Here is a 9,451-nt window from a genome sequence, read left to right as displayed (position 1 = left end):
GCCATCTTGGCCCCGGCAGCAGGCGGCGCTCGGCTCAGGGCGGCTTCGACGCGGCAGCGCCCCAGCGAGGGCCGCCTGATGACACCGCTCCCCCGGAGGCGCTGGAGTAGGGGCTGCCGGCGATATCGCTCCCAGGCGGGCGCGCCATGGGCACCCGGGGTCTTTCTGCACTCGGGGCCCTCTGCCCAGCGGGGTCTTTCCGTGGCCGAGGACTGCCCCGCCCGCTGCCTGACTTAAAAAAACCAAAGAAACACTCAAAGCGGCGGGGGGAAAGAGGCTTGTTGCCCAGCAACACCACGCGCGCTGCCTGTTGCCTGGCAACCAGGTGCCCCTCCCCCGCGCCTGCCAATGACGTCATCGGACAACAGTCACCGGTGCTCTTGTGTCCCTGGGGAGCGTTGCTAGAAGTGGAGCGCAGCACTTCCGGCAACGAACCCGGAAGCGGAAGTGGTGTGGAGGGGTGCCCGCGTGCGGGAGTAGCATGGAGGTTGTGGCGGCAGGCGAGGAAGCGGCGGCGGGGGCGGCCCCGGCCGCACTGCTCTCGCTGGACCCGCAGCTGCAGCGCCAGTTCCAGGCCAAGGTGCAGCGCGTCCGCGCCGCCAAGGTGAGCGCTCTGTGGGGAGAGCGGCCGCGGAGGGGGTGGGGAGAAGGCTCCGAGGTCTCTCGGCGGGGCCTGCTGCTGACGGTGCCCGGCCTTGTTTCCGCAGCACGAGAGGCTGACCCCGGGCGTGGTGTATTTGGGACACATCCCGAAGGGTCTTTTCGAGCCGCAGCTGCGTGAGTACTTCAGCCAGTTCGGGACAGTCACCAGGTTGCGCTTGGCCAGGAGTAAAAAGGTAAAAAATAAAAAGTTTTGCCTTGTTCTGCGGCTCGGTTGCATCGTGCTTGACAAAGCCCTGGGTGGGAGGATATGCGTCTAGCAGGGGGTTGGGGTAGGGCAGTGGTTGGTCCTCAACCAGCGTGTGAGCCAATTTCAAACTCTGCCTAGCTGCAAGGATACACCCATGGTTTCCCATGGCTTTTCCCCTTAAAAGTGGACTCTCCTTTAGAAGTTTGCTCTCGATCATATATTTTTGCAACTTGCTTTTGGGTCATGACCCACCCGTGAATAAGTGCTGAACTAGATGTGACCTCCTGAGGTCCCTTCTGGCACTCCTGTCCTATGATTGTATTATTTATTGCTGTCATAGCTCACTGGCTAGATTCATAGATTGGAAGGGGCTGGAAGGAACCTTGCAAGATCATCGGTTCCAGCTCCCTGCACCAGGCAGGAAAGATAATGGGTCAGGAGACCCTAGCGAGGTGACCGTCCAGTCTCCTCTTGGAGATTTCCAGGGTAGGTGATTGCATCACCTCTGGAGGGAGCTTATTCCACAGTCTGGACACCCCAAATGTGAAGAAATTTTTCCTACTGTTAAGCCTGAATCAGTCTCCCAAGAGTTTTTGGCCATTACTCTTGGTTTTCCCCAAGGGTGCAGGGTGACCATTTGTTTGGTGAGCCCTTGATATATTCCCCTGACATAGTGGTAAGCTCCTACCAAGCCTTCTCTCAGCCTTCTCCTTTTTTAGGCTGAAGAGGCCCAAGTCCCTCAGCCTTTCCTCGTATGGCTTGCTGTGCAAGTCTGATAATACGGGTGGCCCTTTTCTGGACCCTCTCGAGCATTTCCATGTCCCTGTTGAAGTGTAGCACCCAGACCTGGATGCAGTCCTCCAGCTGTGTCTCACCAGTGCCATGCAGAATCACCTCCTTGGCTTTGTTGGAGATGCATCGGTTGATGCATGCCAGGGTATTGATTGCCCTACTGGCTACAGCTTTGCGTTGCCAGATCGTGTTCGTGCTGTGGTCTGTTATTACCCCCAGGTCCCTTTCAGTCATGGCTAGTTGGCTTCTTGTCTGTCCTGCTCTGCCTTTGCCGTCGTAAGTTTCCCCGGTTGGACGTGATCGTTCTATTCAGTCTTAGCTTTTTTTAATGTTTTCTCTGAAGTTCATTCTCAGCTCTGCTCTTCCAGTCTCATAACTATGGCACCTTTCTTCATAACGTCCCTCAGTGAAGTGAACCTGGTTATTAGAACAGTCAAAATTCACCTCAAGTCTTAGAGCATGGTGGAGCGAGGATCTCTGGGTTTCCCAACTGCTTTGCTTGCATTTAATGAGCCACGTTTCTACAGATGCTTGTGTTTTCATTTTTTACATCATCAGCAAGGCAACGGCTCTTCACTTGGTGGCATAAATTTTAGTTGGTCACAGACATGCAGTAAAATACAAGAGTTGAGTCATGTTGTAATGATGTAATGTGAACCAGTTTACTTGTGAGCTTAGCGATTGACCTAAAATGCATATAGTTTATACTGCGGGCTTGGAATTGTTTTTGTTTCTTTGAGAACAGACCGTGACCCCTTGAAGCCTAAGGCAGCAACTAGAGTTGTTTTGGTATTTGGTGCCTAAACACCCCTCTAGTTTTCTGATACTCTTGTTATCGTCTGCAGACTGGAAGCAGTAAAGGCTATGCGTTTGTAGAGTTTGAGTCCGATGATGTTGCTAAGATTGTGGCAGATACCATGAACAACTACCTCTTCTGTGAAAAGCTTCTGAAGTGTAAGTATGTATATCTGGTACCTGTTGTGGGAGGGAGTGTATTTGTTGCACACGTGGGTGTTTTTTCTGGACAATTTGGGAATTTCTTCACTACAACATTAGAGTTCCAGCACAAGAAGGTTTTTCAGATGGGCACCCCAGTTTGCTTGGTTTCTTTCTCTGCGAGGATCTCTCCTGCATGGGGGTGCCTCTGGTGATCTTTAATTTCCTACCATGTTTCAATTTAAATTAAAAAATTAGAACAGCGTTTCAAGTCCTAGTGATGGGACCTCTGTTGTCTTTCGTGGTATAAAGCCACTCCACATAGAAATGTTCATTTGGATAGAAACTCTTTTCTACCCTGCTCTGCTGCAACCACTTATTATTTAATGACATAGATTTACTGTGGGTCGGTTAAAAACTCAGTGCAGCTGGCAAGATGTTCAGAGATGCTGAGCTAAGCACATACCATTCTTGAAAACAGTAAGAACTGCAGGTGAAAATAAGGCTGTCTTGGAGAGCCCAGTGCTCTGAATCCCCTGCCACTCCATGCCATCGCTATCCATAACAATGACTAAGGGAGCTTACCTTGTGCTAGGCTGATGTGATGCTGGTGCATAGTGGGTGAATAATAATTACTGAGTATCAGTATAGAAAGCAACATACAGCGGGTCTATGTACAATGGTGATTGACGTTTATTAATATAATTTAGGCAAAAATGAATGGCTTCTCTCTAACTTGGGGATGTCTGATTGTCCCAGGTCAGTTCATGCCACCTGAAAAAGTCCACGAAAACCTTTTCAAAGGCAGTGAGACTAATTTTAGGAAGCCATCGCGTCCAGCAGTCAAGCGGTATAACAAGCAGCGATCACTCAAAGACAAGAAAAAGATGACAGAGAGGCTACTTAGAAAGGAAAGAATGTTACGCAAGCGGCTGGCCGAGAAAGGCATAGATTACGACTTTCCTGGATTTGTAAGTAAATGCAGAGTTTGTACCCAAGACTGGGACACCAAGGAGAAAGTATGGAGGTGGGGAGTAATCTAGCAACAGGGCAGTGACTGAGTTGGTGTTAAGGGGCCCATGAGAGCTTTCATGAATCACTACGAGTGTTTTTACATGTGGTCTCAATGTGGTGCTGGGTGCTTTTAATTAGTGAGCCATATGCCACATGTATCAGCATTGCGCTTTGAAATAAAGCTCACTAAATGTGTTTTATTTCAAAGTTCACTGCTGCTATTTTCTCAGCATGGAGACGTGCTGCGCTGCTGTTGCACGTGATGCATGAGGATGCCAGAGCGCGTCAGTTTATGTGCTCCAGCAGACTCAGTCTGGTAGACTTAATCAAATCTGTTCCAATGTGCTGGATTTCCAGCACATCAGAGCAGGCTCCTGCATGTGTGCAAGTGCCCTATGTGGCCTTGCTGCCCCGTTTTGTCGGTGCAATTTCACTGAGGCTGCTCTTTCTTGGAGAAGGCTGTGGCAGACTCAAAAACTGATCTTTGATTTGTGTTGCTATGTGGTGGTTGTCTCTGAAGAGCTTAGGGACTGCGCTGTAATGCCTGAGCACTAGGACTTTGCGAAATTTTGCTGGCAGTTTCGTTTCAATGCTATTTTGACTTGTTTCGAGCTCGAAACAGCAAAATCGCAACCAAACAGAGAGCTTTGAAACAGCCTTGAAATGAGGGAAGTCACAACATACTGAAATTTTCGAAATGTTTCAAAGCTCAAGGTGGGCTTGCCTACAGGGAAACAGAAACTAAAGTAAGGAGAAAGTGTGGGGAGTGCTGTCATTGACTGTGTAGCTGGCCAATGACTGTGATCCTTTCCTGAGGTCCCTTCCAATCCCAGTGCTCTGGGGGAGGGATGGAAAAACTGCTTCAAAGGCAGCATTTTTTGAACTGCCCTGCTTTCTTCCTTTGTGTCAGTTGGGTGAGGGTGCACCTTAATACATAGTGTTACCCACCCATGTCACAAGTTTTGCCTGTCACCAGCTAGGGGTGCACGGCCCCAGAACCCAGACTCCCCCTGCACCAATCTCCTTGAAAGCTGGCAGGCTTCGTGGCCGCAGCAGGGGCCACCATCCCTGCAGCTTTCACCTGCCTGCACCGTAACGCATAGTGTCACCCACGTCATGAATTTTACTTGTCTGCAGCTTGAGGTGCAGTTTTCCCCAAACCTTGCACCTGTCTCCTTGAAACTTGGCAGGCTTTGTGGCCTCAGCCGGGGCTAGCAAGCCTGCAGTTTTGAGCCCACTCTGGTATATCACATACACATGACATGAGTTTTTTGCTTTCAAGACTTTGAGGTGCAGTTTCCCTGCATCTATCTCCTTGAAACTCAGCAGGCTTCATGCCCTCAGAAGGGGCTACCATTCCTGCAAGTTTCATCCAAATCGGGCCAGAAATGACAGTTGTAGGCTGTTTGGAGCTTCCCCATTATGGGTGAAACAGCATAACTGTTTCGACGAAACAATGGAACAGCAATTTTGAATCGAAGCGAAATTCAAAACAAAATGCTGTTCCTTCAAAACATCGAAACGCAAGTTGAACGAACAGTGCTGTTTCGTACAGCCCTACTGAGCACCCTGTGGGCTTGTAACGTCCTTGCACTTCACCTTGTGCATTTGAGCCATGCTGTTTGTTACTGCTTTTGAGCTAGTCAAGTGAGGCTGAGAGAACGTGACTTGCCCATGGCCACATGGGAAGCTTGTGGCAGCATTGGGACTTACGGCTTGGTGTTCCAAGGCCTAGATTAACTCTTAAGTGTTGGGCTGCCTCTGCTTTGTTTGGTTAATATATGTCTATAAAATGTCTGCTCGAACTCACAGCTCTTACAGGGTCTTATCCTTCTTCTCTGGCCCCCTTAGCAATAGGTGTAGCAAACCAGGAGGCTTCTCTTAGCTCTGATTATGGGGAACATAGAGCCTGAATCTGATTGCTTCTGTTGCTAGCTCCCATCTGTTAGTGCAGCAAAGCTTTCGTAATCATGAAGGAAAGTCTACAAGCCAGGTTAGGAAAACCTCATCCTCGTTCTGCATGCAGTTCCGTGTCGTAACTCCCTTCCTCTGCTCCCACAGGCTGCAGCAATACCTCGGCAGAAAAGAAAGAAAGTTTCAAAATCAAACTCAAAATTGAACGTTTCTGTGAACAGCCAGGTGAGTTTAAACAGCTGTTTTTAAAGGGAGAAGGCATGTGTTCCCTAAGCCCTGTGACAGGCAGCAGGATGTGTATTTGAGGCATTTGCTTGGCTGTTTTGGGTTTGTTGGCTTTACCTTCATGAGCCTGTGGCTCTTGCTAATGGGAAGCTGCCCTGGTTCCTTCGCGAGTGAAAAGTGCTGGCATCTGAGCAGCCTGCTTATGCTGCTGGCCTGCAGCCTTGTTCTGCATTGCAGTAGCCACCTCTGTGCCCTGCAAGCTGCATTTTCTTGTGGGGGTAGAGCCTTGCACATAGTGGGAAGCCTTCACTCTTCTCAGGAAGTTGACCCCAAATTGATGTCTCTCTCCCCATCCCACAAGCCACTACTTCTGCAGGCCACTTCCACGCTCGCTTTTACAAACATGAACACAAGAGAGCAGCACCACTCCACGTTAATGACAGGACCTGGAGCTCCTTTGTACTTGTTAGGTCACAATGCTCAGATGCAGGGAGAGTGGGCAGTCGTGACTAGAGCAACCCAGAGTGACTGACTGGCTGCAGGCTTTGCCGGCACAGATTGGGGCACCCAGTGCTGGGGCTCGATCATGCTGTAAAGCTGGGGCAGTCAGCAATGATGCCAGAGCTTCACTGGCATCCTGAGTTCCCTCCAGCTTTTAAGCATCCAGGTGAGAGCACCCCTGTCAGTGGATGATCGCCACATGGAAGCTTGCAACCTCAGCTTGTCCCCCCACTTCAACAGGGGAGTAGTTTTGGTATTGAAGATCAGTGGTGGACTGGAGTTGTCAGCCGGAAGCCTCAGGCAGTAAGGTGTGACATGGTCAGGGTAGGCCACGAGGCAGGAGCTGATGGATGGATGTAGGGACATGGGCTTCCCATTTGGGGGTGATGGGTGTGTGTGTATGTCCTAATTCTGTGCCACTCCACCCTCTTGGCTGTCAGTGCACAGATTGAAGGAGGGGTGGGGACAATAGGACAACTCCCCATGATGCTGTAGGCCCTGGGGATTGTGCTGTGCGATTTCCAGAGCAGCCAGTTTTGGCACCAGGAAAATCCCAGCTTTGCTCAGCCTTTTTGGAATACAGGACTATCCCTTGGGGTCATTTCTCAGGCTACTCGGTGCTTGTGATGTCTAGACAGAAGCAAGAAAGGCACGTTGCCAGTAGCATGCGCCTCTCATGAGGTGTGAAGTTTCTGGTTGCCACCGGCATCTCCGAGCTCATTGCTGGCAGTCCAGGCTCTGGTCCTACTGCAATTTTTGGCCTTCTTATTTTGCTTCTTATGTGCCCAACATTGGGCCTCGTCCCTGACATCCCCTAGTCATCTGTTGCCTTGGAGAACACCTGTAAAATTGTAGCCCCTGTGGGGCTGCCCAGGGAAATCCAGATCTCTCTTCTGGTTCATTCAGCAGCATAGGGGTGAGCTGCAGTTGTGCCTGCAGGATTGAGAAAGCCAGCACCTAATGGAAGCAGATGTGACTGGAGCTAGCCCACTGGATGTTAGGCAGGCAGCCTGCTCCCAGTCATTGCAGCCTCCGGGCATCATACTTGGAAAATGTTGGGAGCCCTCATCAGCTACATGAATTAATCAATGCAGCTGGGACCATCCAGTTTGCATGCCTGAGGTCCCTGTCTGTGTTGTGGTCTGAAAGTGTTGTCCGTGGAGGTGTTGCCCAGCTTTCTGCTGTCACTCATTAGTGGACTGTTTGTGCACTGCATGTCCTACTCCTTTGTTTAACATAGCTGTCAGGGGCCAGCCATGCCTGGAGAGCAGAGTGCTGACATTTGGGATCGCAGGAACAAGCTCCAGCAGTTCCTCAGGCTTGTCTTGTACATCCGCATAATCGGGGCAGGATTGGGTGTGCATTAACAAGGATGTGTATTAAGCAATAAAGATGAGTGCTGGGAACTCCCTGTTTTAATACAGTGCCACTGGGGTGCAGATCTGCCATAATCTGCAAGAACAGACCATAAGCCTGTTTAGAAAGTTTTCCAGGTTAGAAACTCGTTGCAGTCGCTGTTTCCAGTGTATAAGGAGCTGGGCTCCAGTGGTTGCACCTGTTGAATGCTGTTACTAACTCTGAGCATCTCGTTCGCTTTACCCAGGATCCCACCCCGGTCTGCACCCCCACAGTCCTCAGTCATCGGAAATCTCAGCCCCAAGAAAGTGACTTGGACGACAGTGAAATAACCATCAAGCTGCCCCCGCCCAGCGTGAGTGCCAGGCCGAAGAGGACGCCAGCAAAGAGAAAAGGGAACCTGAAGAAACGGAAATAAACATGACCCTCCCCTGTTAGTAGCCAAGCTTTTTTGTTTTTGTTTTGGGTTTTTTTTTTTTTTTAACTAAAAGGCCACTGGGAAGCAGGGGTGCTTGCAGGTTTTGCTGGTTTGACCTCCCTCCATTTGACTGGGCTAGAGGTTCGCAGCCTGTGTGTGAGGGGCTCCCCCTGCATGTGTTTGCAGGGGATCCCAGTCTTTTGGCACCAAGGGGAGCAGTAGCCCTTCTAGGAGGGAGCCCTTAGCTGGAAAATCCTAGGAACTCTCCTGTCTGACAATGAAAATGCCAGTCCCCTGCCCTGCCCTGCCTACTCTGTCCCTGAGTTAGCCACGCACCTTGCTCCTTGCATCTTGTTAGTGCAAAGAAGTCCCTGGTGCTTTCCAGCCCTCCTCCAGACCTGGTGCTGCAGTATGTTTTACCATTGTAAAGAGCTGTAACAATGTGATTTATTTTTATAAACGTTTTAGAGACACTCTGATGTTTCTGTCAGCAGTGAGCCACCTTCTCACCATGATGGACCAGTCCTCTCATTCATGAGTCCCACTGGTTTAGCAAAAGCTTCAGGCTCTTTGCAAGTGGAACCCAGACCTTGTGGCTTAACCACCTCTTAGTGCAAGCATTTCTGAAAGGAACTTCAACTTCCTGCTCTTCAACATACTTTAAGAACTAGTATCAGCCTATAGGCAGCTCAGCAAGGGACCGAAGCAGCAAGTAGAAGCAATGTTCTGGTTGTCTTCCTGAAGTGTGTAGTTTTGTCATTATACGTAAAAGAATATGTCAAAATCTGTAATTTTTATTTTCCATTTCTCATAAGCATTTTTCAACACTGGGAAGTAGGACGGTGAGTTCTGTCCAGGCAGTGAATGGTGCTGAGCCCTGCTTTGAAGGGGCCATAGCCTGGATGTAATCAGTTCTCATCTAGAGAATGGGCCAACTTCTGCTCTTGTCCTTGGTGACACAAGTGTCTCTTTCTTTGAGGGACGAGTCTGGCTAAGACCTGAACCAGAGTGGAAGATTTGGAAGTTGTACTCGCAGCTCTGCCAGTCTGGCCTTGGGCAGCTCATTTAACTGCTCTGTGCCTAAATGGTGCCGTCTGCAGAATAAGGGTTTTGTCTCTCTTTATTGGGAGGAAATAAATTCTGCCTCTGCTGCTCTGAAGCAGATTACCATGGTGTGTTTAGTCTTGCACTGATACTCTATGCCTGTGAGTTGTGGGAGTTTATTCCCAAGCGAATGGCGTGGCTCCTGTTTTGATGGCAGAGGGCACGGAGGCTGGCTTGACTGCTGCAGAAAGAATTAAGCTGTCATAAGCTGGCCTCATCTGTCACACATGCATGGGAGCTCTTCAATCTGACGCTGGCTCCAGCGAAGTGTGCAATGCTGGGAGAGTGAGCCTGGCACAGCTGTTGGGGTGACTGCCAGTTCAGCCTGAAGTCCTCTAATG

At 50.0% G+C, this 9,451-nt stretch overlaps 2 protein-coding genes across 3 annotated transcripts in view; one reads left to right on the top strand and one right to left on the bottom strand.

Annotated features, from left to right (window-relative positions):
- TSN (translin) overlaps positions 1-148 on the bottom strand; it is a 9,510-nt gene extending 9,362 nt beyond the window's left edge. Inside the window, exon 1 of the mRNA XM_019553570.1 lies at positions 73-148. Within this exon, the coding sequence (XP_019409115.1) occupies positions 73-148 (76 nt within the window). The remainder of the gene's footprint in view (positions 1-72) is intronic.
- Positions 149-466: 318 nt separating this feature from the next.
- Positions 467-9,165, top strand: NIFK (nucleolar protein interacting with the FHA domain of MKI67). 2 transcript variants are annotated; one of them, XM_019554574.1, is made up of 7 exons: positions 467-604; positions 708-836; positions 2,488-2,596; positions 3,338-3,549; positions 5,654-5,731; positions 7,836-8,021; positions 8,501-9,165. In XM_019554574.1, exons 1-6 carry the CDS (start codon positions 482-484, stop codon positions 8,004-8,006), a joined length of 822 nt encoding a protein of 273 aa, XP_019410119.1. In that variant the 5' UTR covers positions 467-481; the 3' UTR covers positions 8,007-8,021; positions 8,501-9,165. The 2 variants fall into 2 exon arrangements, with proteins under 2 accessions (XP_019410119.1, XP_019410118.1); XM_019554573.1 differs by having other exon boundaries at positions 8,475-9,165.
- Positions 9,166-9,451: the final 286 nt, after the last annotated feature.

Source organism: Crocodylus porosus, unplaced genomic scaffold (assembly GCF_001723895.1).
Source record: "Crocodylus porosus isolate Cpor-Errol unplaced genomic scaffold, CroPor_comp1, whole genome shotgun sequence".
In the NCBI taxonomy this organism is placed as follows: Eukaryota; Metazoa; Chordata; order Crocodylia; family Crocodylidae; genus Crocodylus; species Crocodylus porosus.
This window is presented reverse-complemented; position numbering and strand designations above follow the sequence as displayed.